This window comes from Hermetia illucens, unplaced genomic scaffold, assembly GCF_905115235.1.
Source record: "Hermetia illucens unplaced genomic scaffold, iHerIll2.2.curated.20191125, whole genome shotgun sequence".
NCBI lineage: Eukaryota > Metazoa > Arthropoda > Insecta > Diptera > Stratiomyidae > Hermetia > Hermetia illucens.
This window is the reverse complement of record NW_024037037.1, coordinates 42717-70195: the sequence shown is the minus strand read 5'-3', so window position 1 is coordinate 70195 and position 27479 is coordinate 42717. Positions and strand designations below refer to the sequence as shown.

General features: G+C 45.5%; 1 protein-coding gene across 2 annotated transcripts in view; it reads left to right on the top strand.

The window, feature by feature from the left end:
• Positions 1–8530: 8530 nt before the first annotated feature.
• Positions 8531–27479, top strand: part of LOC119661090 (COP9 signalosome complex subunit 7) — a 36377-nt gene continuing 17428 nt past the window's right edge. Inside the window, exons 1-2 of one of the 2 annotated variants that reach the window (XM_038070279.1) lie at positions 8531–8815; positions 8872–9124. In XM_038070279.1, coding sequence (XP_037926207.1) covers positions 8624–8815; positions 8872–9124 — 445 coding nt within the window. In that variant the 5' untranslated portion in view covers positions 8531–8623. The remainder of the gene's footprint in view (positions 8816–8871; positions 9125–27479) is intronic. The other variant, XM_038070281.1, reaches the window with a different exon arrangement.

The window sequence follows — 27479 nt, the reverse complement described above, 5'->3', positions numbered from 1 at the left end:
CCTTGCGTCTGCATTCGAAATGATATTGAGATGCAATCTTCAGCCCATTTTATACAGTTCAGATCATTATTTTAGAAAAAAAGCGCCGGAAACAGTTGTTCAATGTTTGTAAGACTAAGTCATGAACTTCTATTGTCTCTGTTGAGACAATGTAACATTCATGTGGTGTTGGAACCTGATCTGAGTCAACAACATAGATATTATAGCAGATGCGGGAAATAATGAATGCAATGATAATATGTTGTTAATTTACACAACAGTTATCGAACTCACAATAAAATCCTATCGGAAGGAGACATATAATGGTTTACAGGGTTTATACCCTTTCTGTGGTTTATTGGAATCAGCTTACTATCTCTCTATTTGTCCGCCTGTCAATCGTTCGTCTACCCATCTTTTTTCAGGATCCAGTCTTCAAAAGACACTGTACCCCTGACTCCTGCTGCTTCCTTGCGGAACTACACCATAGCACTCATTGCCAGACTGAGATAAGTCTAACTTCCCCCCTCTCGCTCGTCAATTCCGATCTCGCATCCGTGCCTTCCCTGTCTTTTCTGCTTCTCCCAGCCTACCAGAACAACGCCCTACTGTATGGTTAACTGCATTCCAATTTTCCTTAAACGCAAGGATTTCCCGACTTGGATTTTTAGCTCTAGCGTCCTATCCAATACCTCCTCCAAATCCATTCTCTAATTTAGAAATCTAGGTCAAAATAAGAAGACATGTTGTAGTTCTTCCGGGACACCATCGCAACTGGGTTAATCCAGTGAACTGTTCAGTTTAAACTGCAACTATCTGCGGTATCCTCCATACCCCGGGAGAAATGGGTTAAGATTATAATTAACCGCCTCATGCTATCTCCGTATCTAAGTCCTGACGTTAGCAATCAGTCAGTAAAGAAAGAAACTCAGCAGACACAGCCTCACGTCTGCCCTTGAAGTAATAATCGCAAACTGGTCTTGTTAAGGCCTACGATACAGCGAAGCCTGTATCCACTTGATGTCTGATTCGACCTATTAGGAAGCTAATAATTAGGAGCAAATTGGTGTTTGCGATTATATCGAAAGGATAATTTAACGAGGGATGAGTCTTACATGACAACACCAGTACCAGAAGTTTAGACGGAACCTGGAACTTTGCCAACGAAACCACCAGTAAGTGGGTCAGGTGGTACTGGTCCTCCCCCAACGATTTAAGGTAGTTTTGAAAAAGTGCTTTCTCTGGCTTCGAAAGGAGGTCCATAATGGCGCCGAGGCTCCTGGTATCCATAGTGCAACCAGGCGAGACAACCAAACTGAATCGGATATTAAGAAGGTTAGGGAATAAACGCGCTGCTGACTTTACTACGGGCTTTGGACCGTAACACTACGAGTGTCTAAATTTGACAAATCAGAGAGCCCCCCTTGGTGAAGCTCAGAAGTCCCATTCAGCTGTTGGGTGAAATCGGCACAAAGAAGCTCAGAAAGCTTTAATGAAGAACATAAGATCTCCGCATGTGCAGGTGTTACCGGAGCTTTGCAGTCCTGCCCGGAAGAAACTCTCAATTTACTCCAACACCTCCTCCCCCATGACCTCTACATTAAATGCGTTGTAGCGTGCAATGTTGTCAGACTACGTGAGTCCGGGTGCTGTTCAACGAAGCCCTACAGCCATCTTGAGGAAGTACCTCTGGGAACCTGAGCATTCCAGATGGACTACAACACACGCAAGCCGAACTTCACGAGAAACTTTGCTATGGACTTTCCACCCAGGGCAGAGTGGAAAACCGGCGGCGTGTTGCAAGGCTATGGCACAGTATTCTTCACCGACGGATCAAAGATCTATCTATTCATCGACTTTAAAGCCACCTATGATAGCATAGCCAGGGTAAAACCCAGGGTAATGACCATGAGAGAATTCGGTATTCCGACGAAATTGATAAGGCTGACTAGGCTGACCCTGACCAATGTGCGAGACCAAATAAAAGCAGCAGGATCACTCTCAAGACCATTCGACATCAACAACGGCCTTCGACAAGGGGATGCACTATCATGCGTCCTCTTTAACCTGGCCCTCGAGAAAGTGATCCGTGATGCCGAGGTAAATGCAAGAGGTACGATCCTCTTTAAGTCTACCCAACTACTGGCCTATGCTGACGATATCGACATCATGGGAAGAACCACCCGAGACGTACAAACTGCCATCCAGATCGAGCAGGCGGCGCGAGATGTTGGGCTGCACATCAATGAAGACAAGACAAAGTATATGGTGGCAACGTCAGCACCGAAAACCAACCAACCAACAACATCAAACTGCACTGGTCAAACGGGAAGAATAAAGATAGGAGAATACAACTTTGAGACAGTTACAAAAACTACTCCACTCAAAACGTCTCACCATAGGGTCAAAGCTCTTACTGTACAAGACAATGATCTTGCCAGTCCTCATGTATTCCTCGGAAACTTGGGTTCTTAGCAAGAAAAATTGCGAACTCTTGGCCGCGTTCGAGAGAAGAAACCTCCGAAGAATTTTTGGCCCCCTACATGAGGATGGACGATTCCGTAGCCTACACAATGACGAAATCTATGCGCGATACCATGACCGTCCGGTTGTGGATAAAATCCGGCTCAATAGGTTACAGTGGGCGGGTCACTTAATCCGTATGGATGAGGATGATCCAGCCCGGAAGGTCTATAAGGGCAATATCTATGTTAGAGAAGGAAGACAAGGCAGACCCTGCCTGAGAGAGATGGAGCGATGGCGTAGGCCAGGGCGCCAGACAGCTTTTAGGGATATGGAATTGGTTCCTTATTAAGGCACGCCTAGACTGGATACCGGTTGTTGCACCGTTGATGATGATGATGACGGATCAAAGATGATCTGTGGAGTCAGTGCGGGGGTTTTCTCGAATATACGCAGAGTATTCGAGTCGTGCGATCGCCTAGGTTTCGCCAGTGAGTTCCAAGCCGTAGTACTGGCGATACTGGAAGCCTGTCGATGGCTGGGGCACAATCTGAGCCTCAAACGTAACACAGTCATTCTAACTGACAGCCAAGCGGCGTTAAGGCCTTATAGTTAGTGGCGACATCCTCCAGCCTGGTGGGGCGCTCAAAATCATACTCCTCTGGGTTCCCTGTCATAAGAACTCAGAAAAAAATGAGCAGGCTGATGGACTTGACAGGCGGCGCTTTTGGCAGTCTTTCCGCGGCTAAGTGTCATTAAGGCCTTGTATTCAGCGACGGCATCCTCCAGGTTGGTGGGCCACTGCAGACACGCGCTGAACAGTCTGGACGATACGCTCAAAGTCACCCTCCTGTGGGTTCCCGGGCGTAGGAACATAATTGTGAATGAGCGAGCTGACGAATTGGCCAGGCTCTACTCTTGGGGCCCCTTCGGTGGGCACGGTCAGTGTCTCGCTGGCGGCTGTCAAGGGCGGAATCTACTTGCACTACTTAGCATCCACGGACCTCAAATGGCGAAGCCTCACCACCTGTATCAAGTCAAGGAGGATTTGGTCCGCTTATAACAAAACCTGATAGGGAAAGTGCGTGCAAATGCATATAACATTACGGTCTGGACGGGCCCCTAACCTCTAGACTCGGCATAACCAACAATTCGCATTACCTGCCATACCTCAGCATCACGGACCACTTTCTCCAAGGCCAGATTAAAGAGGATGCATGATAGAGAGAGTCTTAGACCGATGTCGAATGGTCTACCGTTCCGTTGCTAACTTACATTCATTGTCAAACCAACCATTCCGACTCTTTTTGCGGCTTGGACCAAGTATGTTTGTGGTCATATTTATGATAACGTTCTTCCGGTGATTTGTTAATGCTTCATCTCCAGGATTTCTGTTGACTGCGGGTCTTGCGGCATCCATTTTCCTCTTATAGGTGTTGCAGAGGGCTGCGTTGTGGATGGCTTCAGTGTTAACTCGCATCTGATTGTCAGAGTGGATTTTAGGTGGTATTGTTATTCGAGCTCGTACCACCACGCCAAGGAAATAGTGATACGAGTCTATATTGGTCCCCTTATATGTTCTGACAATCATCAAGGCTGAGAGGTGGCGGAGTTCAATGTGCCATTTTATTGGCAGCAGGAGATTGTTTGCGACAAAAATGGCAGGGTCTCACATTTGGTGGGGTGGTGGACGACTTGGTGATATTGGTATCAGGGATGTTTCCCTCTATTATGAGTGGCATCGTTGAAGGAGCGTTGGGAAAGGTGTGTTTGTGGGCCGTAAGACGCGGGCTTGCCATAAATCCAACTAAAATGGAACTGATGCTATTCGCCACCAAGATGGCTCTTTCCTCCATATGGGTGTAATCCTGAATCCGAAGCTAAATTGGAGATTAAACATAAAACTGAAGGTTAAGAAGGTCTGTATAGCGAGAGGACCGAGAGGACTTTTGCAATGAAATGGGTTCTCCGCCGAGGATAGCACTCCAGATGTACATAACTGTGGTGCGCCCAACGTACGGCTCTATTGTATGGCTTTGAGCAAAAAGTACAATAGAACGAAGCTACCGGGGCTCTGTAGTCCTGCCCGGCTCTCAATGTACCCTCCCTATTCCTGGACCTCTACATTAAAAACATTCTAGCGTGCAGTGCAGCGATGGATCAAAGATGACCTGTGGAGTCAGTGTAGAAGTTTTCTCGAATATACGCTGAGTATCCGAGTCGTACGGCCTCCTAGGTTTCAACAGTGTATTCCAAGCGAAAGTACTGGCTATACTGGAAGCCTGGCTGGGGCATTATCTGAGACCCAAGTGTATTGTTGTTGTCCTGACCGACAGACAAGCAGCCATTAAGTCCTTGTAGTCAGCGGCGACATCCTCCAAACTGGGGCATTGCAGTAGCTCGCTGAACAACCTCGGCAACACACTCAAATCCACGCTTATCTGAGCTCCCGGCCATAGGAACATAGAGAATGGAATGGAAAATGGGCTAATGGACTGGTCAGGCGGAGCTTTGCTCTTGGCAGTCCTTCTGCAGGTATAGTCTGCGAACCATTCGCGACTGTCAAAGGCGCGGCTTAGCAGCCGCGGACTTCAGATAGCGAAGCCTCGCCACCTGTGCCAAGTCACGTATAAAAAAACCTGATCGCAAGAGCGCGTGTAAATGCATACAAGATTACTGTCTGCACGGAGCACTGGCCTATAAACTCGGCATACCCTACAATTCGCATTGTCGAAACTCCGGAGAAAGGGGAGAAACACTTTTTATGACTGCGCAGCTCTAGCTAGACCGAAACTACGGACACTAGGTGAACCATTCTTTCAGGAACTGACAGATGTCTCCAGCTGCAGGGTGAGAGAGCTGCTTTACTTCGTGAATGTTACGAGTAGGCTCTGAAGATCTGGGTCGGTTGGACTCCGCCTTCTTGCTCTCATAACAGCAGTCATGGTCTTAAGAGCTTGTGGCATCAAAACGGCGCATCACAGCGCTAATTGGGCTGCTCGAAGCGGCCACTCTAGTCTAGCAATCTACCTCACCTTTCAACTCTGTTTCGAAAATCGAGCAGCGTTATCGGTACTAAAAGTAAACAGCTTATCAAAGTATTTAGTGCGAAGTCGCCACCTATTATTGCTGAAACGAAGCTTTCATTATGTGGAGACCAGGGCACTCAGTCACATCTAGTAATGAGGAAGCTGTCAAACTGATTCGCTACTGATACCAGAGCCATCATTTGGCATCTGGTCGAGCCCTGTCAAATCTACCCTGAATGGTGAAATGGGGAAATTTAAATAACCACCGGCGGATGAAAGAATTCAGGCTCGCAAGAAGTGTATCTTTATAGCCATTGAAAAAGTGAATATCCTAGTAGGGCTTTTAACGTGACACTGTTCCTTAAACCACCATGTATGCATATATATAACCGATGTGAGAAACATCAAGACTCGGCCCTGCACTTCATATGCAGCTGCCCAGCCTCCATGTGCCTTAAACGAAGACACCTCGGTAAGGTGGAAGATACAACGAGGAATCTGTGCACACTCTGCTTCTTGAAGATGATGTCAGATTGCCGAACGGTTGCAAACGAAGCCTAGAGGCCGATGAATAAGCGATATTAGGGGATAGTACAATCAACCAAACAAAAGCCCGAATGCTTGGAGTTCCTCCTTCCGCTAAACTAAACTAACTTAATGTCTGGGGGCCACTTGGTTAGTTAGCTGCCAAAGGTGAGGTAGCATTTAAACTTCACTTCCAGAAGACGTCTTCGTCTTTTTTAAATACTTCAGGACCAAAAAAATGGTAGCAAATTACTTTTTAGTTTGTCCGCTCCGACATCAAATGAATCCAGATTTAGGATCCCTCAATCTATAGAAAAAAGCCAATCTATTGGTCCAACGACCATTCTCTGAATCGTTATTGCCAACCGCTCAACGAATCCTCCCTATCCACTTCTTTGCATACCCATCAGAGAAACTAGGTCTATCATGGATGTGCTTCGATGTCTCATCGACCAGATTCCCGGTTAGCATCATCCAGGGAACGGCATGATTAATGCGGGTCTGCGAACTAAAATTGAATAGACTAGCATGGACCCTACGTAGTTCCTCAAGCTTAGGTCTCCATCATCATTGAGGCATCTATAGTCTATAGTAGAGCCACCAATAACCCTTTTTTGCCACTCAGTATCACGAGGCCCACTGACTCAACAAGGAGTGACAAATTCGCTGCGATATCATGTACCTCTCTAAGGGAAAATGAACTGGATTATGGGTTACTAGTGCTTGGTGCAGGAAGGCGGGGTTGCATATCAATCCAACCAAAACCACCATAGTACCATCCACTAGGAAACGTATGGTTGATCACCTGAGAGCCATAAGTTTACATGACATGGAGGTGTGAAACACAGGTCAAATATTTGGGAATTACGCTAGACCAAAAATTACTCTGAAAGACACATATCGAGAACACTTGTTGGAAAGCCCCAAGGGCTCTGATGACTTGCGTAATAGTGCTAAGGTTCTGAAACAACTTGGTGTCCAGAATAACCTCAACACTTCCACCTGGATGCTGCTAGGCAGCAAAACAGGAGAGAGAGCCGATAGGCCGGGAACTTTCCTCACTATCGGTGTTCCTGAACCCGGTGTCAAGAAGGTTCGGGAACAATCAACCAACAACCAATTAAATGCAACTCTGCATGAAATCCACAGCTGGTGCCTCCGCAATGGACTCATGGTGAACGCTAAGTAGATTGGACTAGTTATATTCACTTGGAACGTCAGGTGGGACAGCTATATGCTACCCTCCTTAGCAGGGGCGGAAATATAGCAAATAGTCAAGTATTTAGGAGTACATTTTGACTCCAATTTAACGTGGAAGCACCATATCTAGGAACAATATCAGAAATCCTGCAGATTGCTCTGGCGCTGTAGGAGTGCGATAGGTAAGACCTGGGGACTTCCACCAAAACGAATACATTGGATGTATATATCCATAATAAAATCCATTTTGATGTATGCATGCATCGTCTGGTGGCCGAGACTGAACTTTGCTAACAGCAGGAAACTGCTAACGTAGATTCAGAGGCTCGGTTGCCTAAGTATTACTGGAGCAATGAGTACTACGCCGACTATGGCACTTGAAGCTATCCTAAGTTTACCGCCCATTCCCTTGGAGGTGACACAGAAAGCAACCAATGACGTATATAAACTTGACTTCTTGGAGCTTCGAAAGGCGGTCAATCTCACGGTCATGCGTCTATCTGGAAATTCCTTGACAAACATACGGTAGCTCTGATATTGACCGATTCGTCTTTGAAAAGACATACACTGTCGTAATCACCGAAAGCGAAGAACAATCAACAAATAGACGGGTCTCGGGGAATCCGATTATAGAACTGGCCCGACCCTTCGAAAAAATGACGACCATATTCCAAGCGGAGATATATGCCATTTCATTGACAGCAGAAGAATGACTACGACAAAAATCAAGCGGTCGCTCCCTTTGGATCTGTTCCGCCAGTGGGGCGGCATTATCAGCACTAACCAGCAACGACATATCAAGCCAGTTGGTGTAGAATTGTCATCAGGTCAGATGTGGGTGCCGGAGCACTCAAACACAACTGCTCATTGAGGGATGTTTATGATGCTAAGAGTCTCCATACGAAGTATTAGCTAGTCATTTTTTGAGCTTTTAATGTCATTGTTATGATTTTTTGGCGCTGTCTGGATTTCAATTTTGCATTGAAAATATTTTTTTTTTGTTTTTCGCCCTCAGTAACGATTTTATTTTATGATTTTTCCTTGATTATTTTGGCATTTTGTCCAACTGACTTTTTGTAAAAAGACAAAACACATACAACTCCTTTTACCTCCTTCCTGCGCCCTTAGCAATTCGCCGATTTATATAAGAAACTTTGGCAATCAACTCCAAATCAATCCTCGCAAATCTTTTTTCTCTTAAAGTCAGGCAAAATTGCAAAACGCTCTCAGTTTCAAATCGTTTTGCCCGCAAACAACATCTTACATTGAACGTACTTATCAGCTGTTCTTATAAGAAAATTCAATTTCATTTTACCAGGTTGGCAGACTCGACTGTCACTTGAGTCGACAATAACAAGTCAAATTGTCCATTTCACCGGTCGCGCAGTCTTTGTTGTTTCCCAGTTTGAATAATTCACTTAAGCAAGATGACGACGGATATTGTGATGGGTTCGGACCAGGTTGAGATTCCAACCCAACTTCACAACCCGTTGGAACAGTTCACATTACTCGCGAAAAGTGCAAAAGGCGCGGCATGTCTCGAACTAATCAAACAAGTCCTGGAGGCTCCCGGTGTTCACGTCTTCGGCGAGTTGCTGGTCATGCCAAACATATTAGAGGTAAGGAATGAGTCTAAATTGTAGGAGAATCGCTGACTGATTCATTCTATTCGCAGCTCCAAAATGGGCCACACGCTACTTACTTCAACACGTTGAACCTGTTCGCCTATGGCACCTGCAAGCAGTACGCCCAGAATCCCAGTCAGTTCATCGAGCTCACGCCGGTTATGAAGAAGAAATTGCAGCATTTGACCATCGTTAGCATGGCTATCCGCGCCAAGTGTATTCCTTACAGTGAGCTCCTGGAAGAGCTGGGGATGAAGAACGTGCGCGACCTCGAGGATCTCATCATCGAGGCCATCTACGCCGGTAAGTACTTGCAAGTTATTTGCTTCAGTGAATCCGGGATAAGTGTTGAAGGCTGAGTTCTTGAAGTACCAGAAAGTGTGGGGAGAGCTGAGTGTGTGTCGTTCAATTGTGAAATCGAAAAAATGTGCATAATTCGGGGCAATACATCGCAGTTACAAAATTCGAGGAATCCCGGCATTTCGTGCGCAAATACATTCCATAAGTTTTCAGTCAACCCGGATTTGGAGTCCTTTATCGATGGTGATAGCAGACCAAGAAAGGGCTACCGTTTACTCGATCGGGACCTGTGGAAGGACAGTGACCAAAGGCGGGAGGGATGAAGGGACTGTGGGATTGCGGGGCATGCATTGTGAGGCCTTTGCAGAAGAAGGGCCCTTTATTTAGGGGAGAAGTTAATGATCACAGATATCACACATTGTACAGGCGAATTAATGTTGATTGTCTTAATCTAGACTAGATAAAGAAAAATAATGAAAGGTGATCTACACCTGCGCGGGGATTGACTGCCGGAACATTGGCCCTAACCGCGTAGGGCGGTCAATCCCTGTGAAAGTCCGGGGAGGAGCTTTGATAAAAGGAGGGGTTGAAGGAGGTAGGGGAGGCGTGATGGTTGAGAGGAGAATTACTGGCCGAAAGGAGAGCTAGCCCTGACACGTAGTACCTCTGCTCGCGTAACAATTCGTTGTGCTTAGCGAGGTTTTTTATCAGCGGATTAGGATGGTTCAGGCACGTTTCCAATCTGACGCGCGACAGCTTGATCATGTGCGGAATTATGGGGCAAATCCCGAAAAGGTCGTACAGGAGAGAATTTTTGTGAAATTTTAGGTTTGGTTTTCTGTATTTGGCCATGCCTTTACTGAGTATCGTCCTTTCGAAGCGTTGGAGGGCTTCTGCTACGTTCGGTGATATGTTAGCCCATGCTGGATGCTGCATAGGTCAGGATTGGACGAATAAGAGTTTTGTATGAAAGGGTTTTGGTGGCAGAGAACGAGGCCCGGGATGAGAGGAGGTTTTTTAAAGCAGCTGTGGCCTTAGAAGCATTGGCAATAGCAGATCTGACGTGAGGGTTGGATTTAAGTTTGTGGTTGAGGGAGATTCCCAGGTATTTAATGTTTGGTTTCGGCTTGAGCGTGTGGTCGGCAATGCGTAAATGCAGGTTTTTGCCTTCTAGCACTGCGCGCAAATGATACTTCCCGCCGGGGTTTCTGAAGTAAATAAACTCAGACATAAGGGAATTAACAGTGAGGGCCTACCGGTTGAAATAAGCGGTGACCCTATTTGTTAGGAGTTTGAGAGAGGCTAGTGAGGGCCTGAGGCTGCTCCCATACAGAATGGTGTCATCAGCGAAGAGGATCCCTCCTAATGTGGGATTACCATTGTCGTAGGAGGAAAAGGACAGGTGACGAGCTGCCTGAGTTGCCGTTGGCATGAGGGATAAGTTTTCGGGAGGGAGGGGAATATCGTGGAGGAAGCTGTTACAAAGTTTGTGGTTAGAGTAGATCCCTGAGGGACTCCTGAGTGTTCAGGGAAGTCGATGGAGCGAAGTCAGTCGAAGCGGCTGTTGGAGATGAAGTCTGCCAGAATTCTGAATAAGGTGAGGGGAAGATTGGACTGAATTAGTTTGTAGAGCAAGCCCCCTTTCCAAACTGAGTCAAATGCCTTTTCGAGGTCTAAGGCGCAGGCTACGGTGCAATGCCTATTTTCCAGGTGATTGAGGATATGGTCTTGCTTCCCAAGTCGAATTGTGGTAAAGTGGAATGATAGGAGAGTAGTGTCTATTGAGGTGCCTTAGTAGGATACGTTCGAAGATTTTTCCAATATTGGAAAGAAGAGAGATAGGCCTCATATCTTTGAAATCACCCAAGCACCCTTTCTTAGGGATAGGCATGAAGAGGGCTGATTTCCATGATACCGGGAAGTGTCCATTGTTCAGAGAGTTGTTGAAGAGGATGGCGAGACCTTCACTAATGGTAGGCGAACACTTTCGCAGGACAAAGTTAGAGATGCCGTCGGGGACCAAAGATTTTTTATTGTTTGACCGGGTGATTGCAAGTTCGAGTTTTTCTAGAGAGGTAAAGAAGGAGGCGAACGGGCGTATTCTGACTATATGAGTCGGGCAGCTGGGGCAAAAGTGGCAAAGGTAAGATTCTTCGAAGCTCAACCTTTTATCGCTGAAAGTAGTGGCAACCACCGAGTTTCAGAGGGGGTCCACTGGCGATTTGGCTCTGAATAAGTGGCTGAAATAGTCTACGCAGCAGATATTTTTTTCCTCAGGGATTTGAGGATTTTTTTGTAAGATGCATTCAGTTCGGACCGAATAGCTCCATTGATTTTGCAGGACAAGTGTTTAACGATCTCGGAGAGGAGACGGTAGTCAGCTTTGCATCTGTTCCGTAACCGGTGAAATAAACGTTTCCTGCGCTGCAGTAGTCTGTTTCTATCGAAGACTAACAAGAGAGTTGAGGGAGAAAGGCACCCGTATTTGTTCTTTAATTGGAGCGTGTTTGTCAATTGTAGTTTCGAAAGCAGAGTTGACGTTCCTGCTGTATGTATCTAGCTCAACATTATAGTGGATGCGCGATTTGTCCAGGGGAGGGCCAAGTACACTGGCTAAGTCGCGTTGGAAATCGGCCCAGTCTGTCAGATTGAAGGATCTGCATTTATGGGGATGGTGGAATGAAGGGAGAATTAGCTGTAGATGTAGAGAGAGGCTGAGGACATGATGGTCGGAGTGTGCTACCAAAGAGGAGCAGTTAGTGACACATGCTGAGATATTGGACGAGATTATAAAGCCGCCTAGGAAAGAAAACCCGCGAGGAAAAGACGGCACTCCCGCGTTAATGATATTCGCGCTAAGGAATGGGCCTGACTGAAAGCAATCGAAGAGTACTTTGCCGTTTTCGTTGGTAACTGAGTTGCCCCAAGATACGTGCCTCGCATTGAGGTCACCGATGAGGATGAATGCATCGAAACTGGTCGCAATTTCCCAGAGTTCGGCCAGAATGGGAGTGAGGTGACGACCTGTGCCGCCCGGGAAGTAGAGAGAGGCGATTAGGACTCGGAGGACGCCTCCACCCTAACAGGAAGCCAGACTACAGCTAACAGGCAGGTTGATGCCAGTGCAGCCGATGGGATGCTATTTGCCCTAAGTTGCGCTTTGACTAGTATGGCTGTGTCTCTGCCCGCCTCGTTGCGGAAAGTACTGTAACCGGGAGTATGCAGTTTTACGTTGGGGGCTTCCCCCAATCTGGTTTCGTTAAGGAAAGCGAGGTTAGGATCGGAATTCTCGAGGTGCTTGTGGAGAGCAAAACGTTTGTCGTTAGAATGAGCGACTGTGAGCGCCTTCATTTTGATTGTCCAGCGATTTAAGGGGGTCATCCCGTGTGAAGGCCGTTTTTTTTTGCCCTTTTTTGAAAAATTATTTTGAAGGACTGGATAAAGATAGAAACGTGATTTTTTCAGCATATGTTTATTGATATCTCTAGTATATGTGACAAATTTTTCAGCTTGATTTCGTAGCTAATTTTCGGAATAGGAGTTAATTTATGCACCCATCTCCAAAAAAAGGTGTTTTTCTGCTGCCACGCTGGAGGGCGCTGTGTTCATCTGAGGGAAAAGAACTAAACGGCATTTTAATGTGGACAATATTCCACGGTCCGCAAACTAGAATAATTAGAAAATGTTAAAAGGTAAATTTTTGGCGGGCTTTTAAACTTAATTTTTTGAATTTTGGTGTTTTTTTACGGCTTTTTTTATGAATAAAAAAAAAACTACCAGCCCGATTGCAATTATCCTAGTTTGCGGACCGTAGAAATATGTACTAAAGAAGCCGTGAAAATTTCAAAGAATTTGGTTTGACAGATTTTGAGCTATGGTGGCAGCCGATTTTCAAGATGCGGTTTTGAGAAAAACGCGTTTGAAAATTTAACTGTGATTATCAACAGTAAAATTTTCACTCACCATTAATCTGCTATACCTGGTCCATAGAGGGCACCCTCCGTTTCTTCAAAAAAGTCTTGCAAGGCCGATTGTTGCTCTCTGGTGTTAATTGTGGCTCTTTTAGCGAGGTCAGTCGATCGTCGTTCGGACCGCCAAATTCGCGCTTCATTACGGCGGTCGACATAAACCTGACATATGTGACCAACTTGACATCCCATTGTTACTAGGATTTTGAGAAAGCCATTGAATCCTTCATTGAAAATAATTACAGCCAGAAAAGTGGCTATTTCTACGACATTGGCCCCGGAATGAAGGTGTTTAGGAGCGAAAGTTCAGATCAATGCATTTAACGACTCATTGTTATTCTGGGTCTCTGCTCCTAAACATCTGTTCAAGAGACCATCTCGTGACAAATCTTCGTAGATTGGTTTTGATGGCTGTTTGAACTTCTTCAGTCAAAGGTGCCTTCTCGTGGTGAAAACTATCCAGCTCTCCTTTAGCTTCCGCTTTGCGCCGTTTGCACCAACTGTCCTCGCCTGCTGGACAATTTTGATGCTGAGGATTTTTGTCTGTAGAACATTTATGGAAGAAAGTTTCCCAAATTTCTTGCTTCATTCCTTCTATCGAGTTCGCGTGTCGACGAATAGCTAGCCCAGAAATTGTAGTGAGGTCCTTATCAGTAAGTTTTCCAGCCCCTTTTCGACCAATGCCTTTGTGATTCTTCTTTGCATTTCTAAGCCGCGTTCCCATTCTTTTCTCGACATGTCCTACGTATTCCTTTTTTACTACTACATATATTTTATTATTTGCAGAAATACCGGAGAAAACTCCAGCAAAATCCAATATACAATATACAAAACTTGTCGCAATTGGAACATCCATGTTCATGCTTGCTAAAAGTTTTTGTTTGCTGATGTTAATGCGAAGTCCTTTTTCTTCTCTGATAACTATCGATTCCCATGAAATACTCGTTTTTTAGTGCGAGCATGACGTTGAACGTTAAAACGATCTCCCTTCGTACGATCCATTTAAAAAAATCACTGAACACACAAACAGGACAATACTTACAACAAAATATAACTGAGTATGGTTTGAACGCCTTTCAGTGCTCACTCTAGACTGGATTATCCTTTTTATTCAAAACAGCAAATAAGTTTAGACAATTGATTGGTTTTTTATCTTTTTATATTTATACCTGTGTTCAAATTGATAAGGCTCAGGTAAAAAACTAACAGGTAAAAAAAGATTCGATGCTCTTTCTCGTCGAGTACTCTAGCCGCGGCTGCAAACTCCTTATCTGTTTAACCCTGTAATTTCTGAAGGACTCGGAATATCGGAAAATCCCTTTGCCCACATATTCTCCACTATATATAGATACAATTCATGCAAAAAAAAAAATCGATTTCTCCAACCCGACACACGGGATGACCCCCTTAAAGAGGAATTGTAAGTCCGCTTCGGGTTTGTCTCCAGGGGGGCGACTGAGATAGTTGCGGTAGAAGTTAGAGATTGTGTTCCATAGAGAGGAGAATGACATATTGAATAGGGACCTGGCTTCCATGAAGAAGCCCTTGGGAATGGAAGAATGTGGGGGGGATAAAGAGCTACGGGGCTGGGCCTTGTTCGAACCCTGGCCACTGCGGCGAAAGACGGGGTCAGTGAGGCAGGGACGGTCCAGTTGGCATGAGGCAGAGGGCTAGGCTGACAGACACGAAAAAAACGAGGGTCTGTCAAGGTTGCTTTTGGCTCTCTCTTTGCGCTGGGTTGATTCCAGCGTACGGGGGCACTCAGAGAATTGGCAGGGTGACCCCACAGTTTGCACATTTGAGGGGCGCCGCCGACTCCTTTCCGGCATTGTCTTCGACATTCAAACGGGAGCGGTCCCTGGAGGCGTGTGGGCCCGCGCACTTCATGCATCTGAGGTCGTATCCGCAGTTGCCAAATTGTTGGCAATTGAAACATTGGGTGACGTCCCCTTTTCGGCGTTTCTCCCAGCTAATACGCTGATAATGTAGGGTATTGTGTTTAGTATGTAAGTTGGCATCTGCCTCAGAGTTGATGGTCACATGGAAGAGGCTTAGATTGGTGTCATTGGCTCGTGACCACGGGGTGGAAAGCCTAGTTACGCGGAGAAGCGTAATCTGCGTTAGCTCCTTAATTTCCGAAGCCACGTCTCCGGGAGTGAATTCATGAGGGGGAGGGTTGGCTTCCTCTCCTCTTTCAGCGTGAAGGAATGGCCTTCCAGTTTGGTGATCTTGATTAGGTGGAGTAGTTTCTTATGGATATTGGGGCAAATGGGCCGAACTTTGAGCCTGTCGGCCGGTAGGCTAGTGATTTCAAATTTCGCATTTTTGTCTATGTTCTTGATGACAAGGCCTAGTACCCTGGCAATCAATCTATACAGGAAAATCGAAGGGAGAAAGCTAATTCTATTCTTATCTTTAATTAACGGTGGGTTGGCCCTGTCGGCAGATTTCGAGGTTCCGGGATGTGTGTGAGTCGTCAGAGAGAACATAAAAGCGGTTTTTGTTCGCTGGGGCCTCGTTGTCTGAGATGCCCTAATCTGTTTGTTTTCGCTTGAAGACATACTTACCTGAAGCAAGTTTGAATTCGTCTTGAAATCCTTGGATGTAATTGACACAGGAATTTGCTTCACCGATCTGAGCGTTGGGCTGGTCCCCAGGCGGGAAGCTTTGGTCGTCGTCGATAATTATGGCAGGGCAGTCATCACTATCCATTTCTTCGGCCGTAACGGTCTTGTTGGCCGAATGCAGGAGTTGTGTGGTGATGTTGGAATTGTCCAGTCCATGGGCGACGATAGTGTAAGCTGGTTCCGCGTCCTTTACACGCTATGGTTTCGTGTCCCTCGAGTAAGGATGAGTTCCGCACTCGTGGCGCGAGGCTTCTACCGGTTTCACTATGTTATCGAGAAGTCACGTGTATCAAAACTCTAACTGGCGCTGTTTTTCCGTTAAATAAAACACGGCTAAAAAACTGAATAACGTTGTTCGTAAACTTGGCAACAGCACAAAACCCGATCCGAACACAGGCGAGAGCAATTGGCAGAATGAGCCATATACTTAGGTGGACACAAGTGAACTCCCCGTGATAGCAGACGTGAACCCAGTGTCGGGTTGCTTCTGTCTTCTACTGCAAGCGCGCTCTCTTCACCTCGGAACTGGTTTCTGACAGACTTCTAACTGCAAGATTCCAGTCCAATGCTACGCACCAACGGATACTTCTGTTATAGCGGAGACAAATGCTATTTACCAGCAATTACACGCAGTTTAGGGGAGGCTTGCTAAAAGTAACATTGCAATCGTGATGGGTGATGTGATTTCTAAGGCTACGACAACAACTTTCTGGCACTTGTGGTTGGGATGCACGGTCTTGGTGACCTTATCGATAATGTTGGGGGTTTGTGAATCTCTGCAGCTCCTCTACCTTGTCATTGATGACGTATTCTTCGAACACACAGCTCGCCATAAGCTCAGTTGGGTTTCAACTAACCGACGCCGTACGAGCAATCAGGTCAACCACTTCGCGATCAGCAGTAGATTTAGAAGTTGTCTGTTGGATATGCGTAACGAGAGAGAGGCGCTGACATCGGCTTCAAAAGGGATCACCATCTGATGGTTGCTTATGTTGGCTTGCGTGTTGCATCAGAATTGGAGAGTTGGGACCCTCAAAGTTCAACATCGACCGCTTGTATGATCCTGTTGTCGCTCGACAGTGGGAGACCTATTTTGCTGATCGGATGGCAGATATAGTAAATAACCCGCCTGAGAATACTGATGAGCACTGGAGTGCCATCGAAGGGGCTGCCTATCAAATCATGGAAGCGGATCACTGAACGGAAAGTATTGAAGACGCAATTAATCGCTGCAAGTGATGCGCTCGAATTCCGATACTGATGCGGAATCCCGCATGCCGTGACAAAAGACAATTTATTGTTACGCTAGACCGGGAAGCTGAAAATGCTGTAGAACGCAATGATTTCAGAAGTGTATAAAGTATCACGAAAGAAGTATCATGTCGTCTCAAATCTTCCTATGGTTGGTACTACGGAGGATGTTAACGGCTGAAGAGGAGAAGCTACATTTTATCACGGCTGTTAAACGTATGACATCCCGTAAAGTTCCTCCTCTTGTGGATGAAATGACTCGTCACTGAACACGGAGACGGACAGCTCATCTAAACAGTATAGAAATTATCTCGACCGTCAATGCATTCAAACGGAGCAAAGCCGCTTGGCTTGAGGGTCACCTCGCAGTTATTTATCGCTGCACCTGCAGTAACTGCAGAAAATGTTGGGAATGGGCGGCCTTTTCCACAGAATAGGCGGAAGGGATGATCGTTAAGATTCCAAAAAAGGGCACCTATGTGGTACACCGTGTTAAATAAATATATGTGCGAAACCTATTTCTGTCGTTTTTTTCCCGTATTTATTTTTATATTATTTTTCTATTTGTTGCAGTTGTTTTTTGTGCACGATTTTCACTTGTTTGTTCCTTAAAAAAATCATTCGAGCAATAGCCACTATATGTACCGTTAGCTGGTACCTATATATAAGATCTCGAATGAGATTTGTCAAAAGACAAAGTCGTTGGAGGCAAGAATTCCATCAAATTATATTTATTGATAAAAAAAACATTCCATTTGGATGGCGGCGATGGTAACCGATAGTGTTGGTGTGCTTTCCGGCGTTCCAGAGAAGCCATGCAATATGGACGACGGCATATACGTACAACTGTTTGACAATGTGCTTGTATCATATACTGAAGATTTATGGAGATAACTGAACTTTTCAGTAAGATAATGCCGCCATTCATAAAGCGAAGGCCTCCATCGAGTCTTCTTCAGCCTTTGTCCCGTTTAATAAGCGAGATCGGTTTCGCCATTTCGTTTTATCAAATGCCCGATCTGGATGCAATCGCAGGGCTTTTAAATCCTTATCCAGTGTATCAACCCATTGTTTTCGCCGACCTTTTGGTCGCTTACCATCGACTTCGATTTTCAGACCAATCTTGGCAATTGAATTCTCGTTAACGCGAATTACGTGGCCATATCATCGAAACGCCCTTTTCGCAGTTTTTCCACGATCGGTGCAACTCCATATCGATCGCGGATTTCATCAAAACGTACCACGCCACTAGTCCAACGTACCATCTTCGTCTCCATTACCGCAAAGCATCGTTCATTGTTTTTATGTATGGTCAACCCTCAGAACCATAGAGAGCGACAAGACGGACGACATTGCGGTAAATTTTAGATTTGAGACGTTTGCTGATACGTCGATCACAAAGAATCCTAGTTACGGAACGCCACTTCATCTAGGTTGCGTTAATGGGTGAAACAATTTCATTACGCAGTTCTTCATTGGCTGATTGCATTGATCCGAGGTGTGTAAATCGCTTAGTTCTGGGCAGGTCACTGTCGTCAATTGAACTGAGCCATTTAAATATCTCTAGTCATTTGACCCTTCAGAGAGTAGGAGAGTGGAAGTTTGGATGTATTTGAAAGCTGGGTTATTTTTTGTTCCCTATTATAATTATAATTTCGAATAATCATTTCACTTTATCATTGTTGTTGGAGGGATTGTAGTCGACTTTAGATAAGCTTACTGTCTCTGCTTACATTCCTTTCCAAAGTTCTACATTTACAATGGGACACACTTCACTGATAAATCAGTCCATTTCAAGATAAAGGTTCACATTCATGTAGTTAGACAGAGTGTTGTAGGGGCAAGTTGGTTTTGTTGTGTATCTTGCTTAACGTAATGAGAAGGATCGCGCCTCATGAATTTCTCATTGTTTTCCAACGTGACTTTTGCTGGAAACTCATTCGGTGTTTGAGTTCAAAATATTTCTTGTGGTCGTAGTCAATAACGACACTGGGGGCGTTAATACAGGGAATCAGATATCTTCCTACATTCCGGCTCACGGAATGGAGGTTATGGGAAACCTCAGGTACTTCCGATATGAAATTTCGATACCCTTTTTAAAAAGATTTCCGAGTAACCACAATGTCATATTTTTCATGAAGTTGAAGCTTCTCCAATTATTTGAAACAAATCCCCACAATCTCTGGATTATAAAAAGGAAGCATTCACTGTATGAAGTTCAAACAATGCAGCACACTAAACGCAAACAACTAAGATTTACAGTATTTAAACTTATTGCCCTTCAGAGAGGAAATCCTACCTACGGCTAACATGCTTGGTCTATTCGGTTTTCAATTCTATCCCGCATGCATACTTTCTACCGTTCCAGCTTTTCCCATTTTACTGGTTCTATTGTGTCCTCTATAGATATTTGCAGAGAGTAAAGCGGATATAAGACCCACTAGAATGATTTATTCAGTATGTCCATAGCCATTTATGTGACTCTGGTAGTAATGTGTTTCGTTACTAAAAAGTGGTGGCTTTGTAGGATAAACGATGGAGGATAGAGAACATCAGGGCCAGCCAGAATATGTAGCAAAATGTATTTAAATTTGAAAGTTTAGTCTAAGAATGGGGGATTGAAATGTCGAAGCGGAGCATTTACTTCTAAGTTAGAAGAAATGTTGTTGTATTTGGGGTTGCAAGAATGTTTGGGATTTATTTCAGAGAAACTACGTGCGCTACTTCTAAATTGTCTACTAAGTAAAATTAGAGAGAAATGAGATATATAATAATTATCTAAGATTTATTTGAAGCTATTAATGAGTGGTAATTTCTGGTTAAACTTTTAAACATTTGCTGACAACTTAACTTTCCTGAAAATAGTGTTCAAAAGCTTGGTGGTTTCTTCGCTATTTTATATCGCTATAACCCATATCTGGATAGTGAAGAGAATACATATGAAAGTCTATGTGTATTCTTTTTCCAACCTTGTCCTTCTGTTATATAATAAACTTTGCCGCAACAACCCATATTGGATCAGGGCCTTGAAGTGTGTTAGAGCACTTCATTCAAGACCGTAACGGTACACTAGGAGGCAATGTGGTCAGTATTGCGTTCGCCTGAGATTATTACCTTGATTTGACTCAAGTACTCATTCACAACTGAGTCGACTGAGTCGATAGCCTTGTGCTCTAACCACGCAGCTATCTGGACCGAAATCGATCCGCTTATGAACGGGACTAAGGTTGAAGAAAAAGAAGAAGGAAAGAGTCGATTGAGGCCTTCGCTTTAGGAATGGCGGCATTATCTTACTGAAAAGTTCAGTTATCTCCATAATCAGAATGTGGTGTAGATTATTACTATGCACTGTTGAGTCTAGGCGGTATCCCGAATTACTGATACCGAGGGACAACATGACAACGAGGTTTCACTTCGATAAGAAGTTTGAAACACGTTGGAGTAACAAGACAAACTGGGAAAGCGTGGCTACGACATACGGCTTAAACCAGCAACTGATTACTTGGTACACTGACGGATCCCTCACAGCAGAGGGAGCGGGTGCCGGTGTCATTGGTCCAAGGAAAATGTACTTTGAGCCAATGGGCAGGTACACTAGCATATTCCAGGCGGAAATTTACGCCATAGACAAATGTGCCTCCTTTAATCTGCAAAGGAACTACAGGGGGCAGAACATAGCTATTCTCACCGATAGCCAAGCAGCGATCAAGGCACTTAGGTCCAACCAGGTGAACTCTAAACTGGTATGGGAATGCCTTGAGAGACTGAATACACTCGGCTCGTCCAACAAGGTCTGGATACTTTGGGTTCCAGGCCATGCTGGGCTGGAAGGCAATGAGGCAGCGGATGAACTAGCCAAGAAGGGAGCAGGGATGCCTTTATACGGGCCAGAACCCTTCTGTGGAATCGGAAACGGTTTCATGGCTATGAATCTAAGGAACGAAGAAAAACGGTTGAGGGAACTATATTGGGCGGGCCTACCAGGGATGGAGCAGTCCAGGGTGCTTATTGGGGGATACGAACCCATGCGCACAAAGGATTGCTTAAACCTCACCAAAAAGAACCTCTGAATCATAGTGGGAATTCTCACTGGTCATTGTCGGCTGAACTACCACCTAGGGAAGCTAGGGATGTCTACGGACACTGCCTGCAGGTTCTGTGAGGAGGAGGACGAAACCTCTATGCACGTCCTGGGACAGTGTCCAGCACTTGTGCAAAGTAGGTCGATACATCTGGGAGAACACTTAATATCAGATGCAAAGCTGAAACTTCTGGAAGTGGGGAACATACTAAAGTTCCTAACGGTTACTGGCCTGCTTGAGATACTATGATCAACAGGTACACTATAACCAGTAAAAGGGGCACAATAGTTCTTCAAGGACGCGGTGCGACTTTCCCTTAACAGAATAATAATAATGAGTAGACCGGCATCCGACATCCAGTCACTATGACAAACCCCTCTGTCACCAGTGAGATTTGAACAGCGACCTTCACTTCCGGACACCTGCCTTACTGTTGGTTTGCCATTCATGGTTAATGATCCGGGCTCTTTCCCCCTTTGTCCCCAGTAGCTCGTCCTATATTTTATAATTATTACTGGGATAACTACAAGTCAGTTTGTCCCTTGACATCCCCTCACTTTTCCAGCTAATTTCTCAGGGAAAACCTTTACCTTGCACCCTTTAGTCTCTTTCTCTCAGCCTCTGAGGCCATAGAATAGACGTCTTCTGAATTTTTCAACTTACTTCCATATTTAAGACAATTCAGAGAATCACTTAATCCAAAGCGATGTAAATTAATAACCTCTGTTTTCTGCAAGGAACTGTATAATATCCGATTTTAGTCACACGCCTTTATTCTATGCTCGTTGCCGATGAGTTCCTCTTTACCTGTAATGCAACAGATACATTTCGCCATGTGTATGTCAGCGTCTCTGCCCATACGAGCGTAGTATGCAGCAGCATTAATATCACTACTCTAGCTTACATGTTCGCATTGATACAAATGCCGCAGTAGCAATGACGTTCTCTTGTTCAGGTTATTGGGTATATTGGGACAGGGTATAGGCTAGCTGCGTGGCATAGGTGGTATAGGGAACGCACGCTCTATAAGAAAATGCGCAAATCGTTATTCCGTTTTCGTTGCCGGGTTCGTCGTTGTGTAGTCAATCCAGTCCGAGGCTCCTTTGTGGCTTCATAACAAGTTATTCCGTGTAGATCAGCCCTATTCAACCCCCAACCTGGAGGACCAATTGGTACAATTTGTCCTGTTTTTAGGCAGGTTTTGTCAGGGTGAAAATTCACATATAGAGTCGCTATGCTCTCGCTAGCGCAACAACAATCTATTATATAAGGCGTACGCTGCAATAGATGAAATTCTTCATCATTCACCGCACTATCGTAAAAATTGCGGGAGAGGGCGCCCCCCTCCTGATGAAAGCTCGTAGCATTCACCCCCTAAAAAACTATTGTCCTTCAAGGGGGGACGTTATAGTAATGTTTTAATTTTTAACTATACCACGTTAAGGAGAAAGGATGGGTATGGAAAGGGGTATGCAAAAGAAATGGGAAGATTCCCCTCTCGAACCTCTATAAAAAATCATCATCAACGGCGCAACAACCGGTATCCGGTCTAGGCCTGCCTTAATAAGGAACTCCAAACATCCCGGTTTTGCGCCGAGGTCCACCAATTCGATATCCCTAAAAGCTGTCTGGCGTCCTGACCCACACCATCGCTCCATCTTAGGCAGGGTCTGCCTCGTCTTCTTTTTCTACCATAGATATTGCCCTTATAGACTTTCCGGGTGGGATCATCCTCATCCATACGGATTAAGTGACCCGCCCACCGTAACCTATTGAGCCGGATTTTATCCACAACCGGACGGTCATGGTATCGCTCATAGATTTCGTCATTGTGTAGGCTACGGAATCGTCCATCCTCATGTAGGGGGCCAAAAATTCTTCGGAGGATTCTTCTCTCGAACGCGGCCAAGAGTTCGCAATTCTTCTTGCTAAGAACCCAAGTTTCCGAGGAATACATGAGGACTGGCAAGATCATAGTCTTGTACAGTAAGAGCTTTGACCCTATGGTGAGACGTTTCGAGCGGAACAGTCTTTGTAAGCTGAAATAGGCTCTGTTGGCTGACAACAACCATGCGCGGATTTCATCATCGTAGCTGTTATCGGTTGTGATTTTCGGCTCTAGACAGGAGAAATTGTCAACGGTCTCAAAGTTGTATTCTCCTATCCTTATTCTTCTTCGTATTTGTGTTTGGCCAGTGCGGTTTGATGTTGTTGGTTGATTCGTCTTCGGTGCTGACGTTGCCACCATATATTTTGTCTTACCTTCATTGATGTGCAGTCCAAGATCTCGCGCCGCCTACTCGATCTGGATGAAGGCAGTTTGTACGTCTCGGGTGGTTCTTCCCATGATATCGATATCGTCAGCATAGGCCAGTAGTTGGGTGGACTTGAAGAGGATCGTACTTCTTGCATTTACCTCAGCATCACGGATCACTTTCTCGAGGGCCAAGTTAAAGAGGACGCATGATAGCGCATCCCCTTGTCGTAGACCGTTGTTGATGTTGAATGGTCTTGATAGTGATCCTGCTGCTTTTATCTGGGCTCGCACATTGGTCAGGGTCAGCCTAGTCAGTCTTATTAATTTCGTCGGGATACCGAATTCTCATGGCCGTGTACAGTTTTACCCTGGCTATGCTATCATAGGCGGCTTTAAAGTCGATGAACAGATGGTGCAACTGTTGTCCATATTCCAACAGTTTTTCCATCGCTTGTCGTAGAGAGAAAATCTGATCTGTTGCTGATTTGCCTGGAGTGAAGCCTCTTTGGTATGGGCCAATGATGTTTTGGGCGTATGGGGCTATCCGGCCTAGCAAGATAGTGGAGAATATCTTATAGATGGTACTCAGCAACGTGATACCTCTATAATTGCTGCACTGTGTGATATCTCCCTTTTTATGTATGAGACAGATAATGCCTCGTTGCCAATCGTCAGGCATTGATTCGCTGTCCCATACCTTGAGCACAAGTTGATGAACCACTTGGTGTAACTGGTCGCCTCCATATTTAACCAATTCGGCTGTAATTCCATCGGCTCCTGGCGACTTATGATTTTTTAGCCGATGAATTGCACGGACTGTTTCTCCTAGACTTGGTGGTGGCAGTATTTGTCCGTCGTCTTCAGTTGGCGGGACCTCCAGATTTCCCTCTTTGTCTCGGCAGGATGAGCATCGAGGTGTATAAGGCTTCCTCCTGCTGACTTGTTGGTAAAATTTCCGCGCCTGGTGCGGTTGCTCCCTGTATTTTTCTAGTTCACAGACTTGTTGGTTCTCCCAGGCTCCCTTTTTCCGTCTGTGAAGTCGCTTTTCCGCTCGGCGGAGCTCGTGATAAGTCTCTGCCCGTGTCCGCGTCCTTTGAGAATGCAACATTACTCGGTATGCGGCATTCTTCCGTTCCGTTGCTAACTTACATTCATCGTCAAACCAGCCGTTCCGACTCCTTTTGTGGCTGGGGCCAAGTATGTTTGTGGCCGTATCCATGATAACTTTCTTCAGGTGATTGTGAAGATCATTTGTTGATGCTTCATCTCCAGGTCCTCTGTTGACTGCGGTTATTGCGGCATCCATTTCCCTCTTATAGGTGTCGCGGAGGGTTGTGTTGTGGATGGCTTCAGTGTTCACTCTCACCTGATTGTCAGAGGGGATTCGAGGTGGTATTGTTATTCGGGCTCGGAGCACCATGCCAACGAGATAGTGATCCGAGTCTATATTGGCCCCCCTATATGTTCTGACATTCATCAAGGCTGAGAGGTGGCGGCGTTCGATCAACACGTGGTCAATTTGGTTGAAAGTGGTCCCGTCTGGAGAGGCCCACGTATGTTTGTGGACCGCTTTCCGCGCAAACCAGGTACTTCCAACAACCATTTCGTGTGACCCTGCTAATTGAATAGTCTGCAGTCCGTTATCATTTGTTTTTTTCGTGTAAGCTATGGGAGCCAACGTATCGCCTGAATACGGGCTCCTTCCCTACTTGGCTGTTAAAATCCCCAAGTATGATTTTGATATATCTGGGACAGGCTTGGAGGGTTCGTTCTACTGCCTCGTAGAAGGTATTCTTCTCCGACTCTGCAGTCTCCTCTGTAGCGGCGTGAACGTTTATGAGGCTTATATTTCTAAACTTGCCTCGCAAGCGCTGAGTGCATAGCTGTTCGCTTATGTTTTCAAAACCGATAACAGCAGGTTTCATTTTTTGGCTGAGTAAGAAACCTACTCCGAGCACATGGTTTACTGGATGACCGCTATAATATATGGTGTAGTGGCTCTTCTCCAGGAAACCGGTCCCTGTCCATCGAATCTCCTGTAACGCTGTTATATCAGCCCTATATTGGGACAGGGTATCGGCTAGCTGCTCATCAGCTTCATCTCTGTACAGGGAGCGCACGTTCCATGAGAAAATGCGCAAATCGTTATTCTGTTGTCGTTGCCGGGTCCGTCGTTTTAAAACCCGTCCTGTCCGAGGCTCCTGTTGTGGCTTCGTAACAAGTTGTTTTCGGTGTAGGGTTGTCAGCCCTACCCAACCCCCAACCTGAAGGACCAGTTGGTACAATTTGTCCCGTTTTTAGGCACGGGAGACTCGCCTTCATTCTTCTCCGTCTGCAGCTTTTCGTTAAGAAAGAACTACCAGCGGTCACCACGTGGAGGTGGAGATAGGGTTTGGTAGTAGAGCTGTTGGTGTTGGTTCAGCAGGCATTTCCCAGGTTTTATGTTCCATCGTGGGTACCAATCCACGTTTCGCCCTGGGACCTATACTACCCTTTGACCACCACCTATAAAAAATGCGACGGTCAATTCCGCTTAAAAGCTATGGCGCTATTTTCATGCCAAAACGATAAGGTTTAACTTTGAACCCCATCCCCCCAAGTAGAAAGGATAGTTCAAATAAAGAAGCGGGAGATCTCTCTCAAGGCCCGTTGATAAATTGCAACGGTTTCTTCCCTTTAAAAGGGAATGGCGCTTCAAATGGGGGTATTTGGATGGTAAAGTTTGATTTGTAAGTATCGCGAGGGGATAAAGAGGGCAGATCTCTCCTTTCTATTATAACATCGTCGAAGAATTGTGGCGGTTATCCCCGTTGAAAGGTCATGGCACCCCGAAAAGGAAGTATTTTCATCATATTAATAAGCTTGGGGTTGGTCAATCATCGTTGCGATGTGTAAACAAGGCTACAGAGGGGAGCCGATCCGTGCCTCTCCATCCCCTGCACTTACGTGGATGTGAAAGAGGGTCGAGAGGTAAGGGTCGGCCCTCCTTGTAATCCCCTTGCACATCGTAGCGAGGATTGCCCTTCCAATAAGCCTAATAATGTTACGAAAATATCCCCTCTTCAGGCACTATATGTTAAGGGGAAGTGATAGCTATTGGCTTTTAGCGGTGGTTTCTTTACCTTTTCAAGTGGCGGAGTTGGTAAATCAAACTATACCATATTTATATCAAAATATTCCCCATTTACAGCGTTTAAATTTTGTAAGGCGGGGTGACCGGTGCGATTTGAAAAGTAGGGACCTCCTCTCCCTCACCATAAGGTTTTGACCCACCCCTCCCCCTGAACGAAGCTGAACGAAAACATTATTGAAAATGTCATCGAAAATATCGAACACTGGAATAACAACCAAACTTCTATACCAACTGTAAGCCAGTAGAGCTGCTGAAAAATCTAGACTCGGGTACAAGACTCGTGCCTGGAAACAGAACGAACCAGAGCCTCTACTTCAAGAGCTGCTGGAACATGTGAAAAGTGAGATGCATGATTTAATAACCTACAAGTTTGAGCTTTCAATTTAAGAGATGCCGAAATATCTCAACAAGAAGAAGAGTAAGAACCCTAAGGAGGGTGCCGTCCCGAACCTAGATGGCAGCGGTACCTGATATGTCAAGGTGCCATGAAACTGGGTCCTTGTTTTGCTACTGCTCACTGATGAGTACTAAATCAGCTTTGGTCTCCGCAGCGAATCGCGCTAGCAACTCGTGAGCGGTTGTACTCCGGTGTATATTGATTTGCAGGATGCCAATCATGTTGGCCGCGTCCTAGCTCTTTCCAATTCTCCTCTGAAAACTAGACACCGCACCGAGCCCGCAGTGTGCGCAACCTTCTCATCAGTCACGCCACGGTCAATGCATAGGACGCAGCTTTCCTTTTCATTGCAGGTGTTCGCTTTATGGTCTGCCTAATCGCATTTACGGCATGTTATCCTTCTGTCAGGTCCCCGACAGGTTGCAGATGTGTGCACACAATCCAAACATCTGTAACATTTGGTTGGGGCGGCCCGGATTCGTATCCTACACACTAACCAACCGATTCTTATTTTCCCGCTGTTTAGAAGCTTCCTTGCTTATTGCTCGGCAACTTCCACCACAGCGAGTTTTTGGCCTCGGGAGTTCGCAGAAGTGATACCAATCCGGACATTGGTTACATTCGGACATTCGCGTTTGATGGC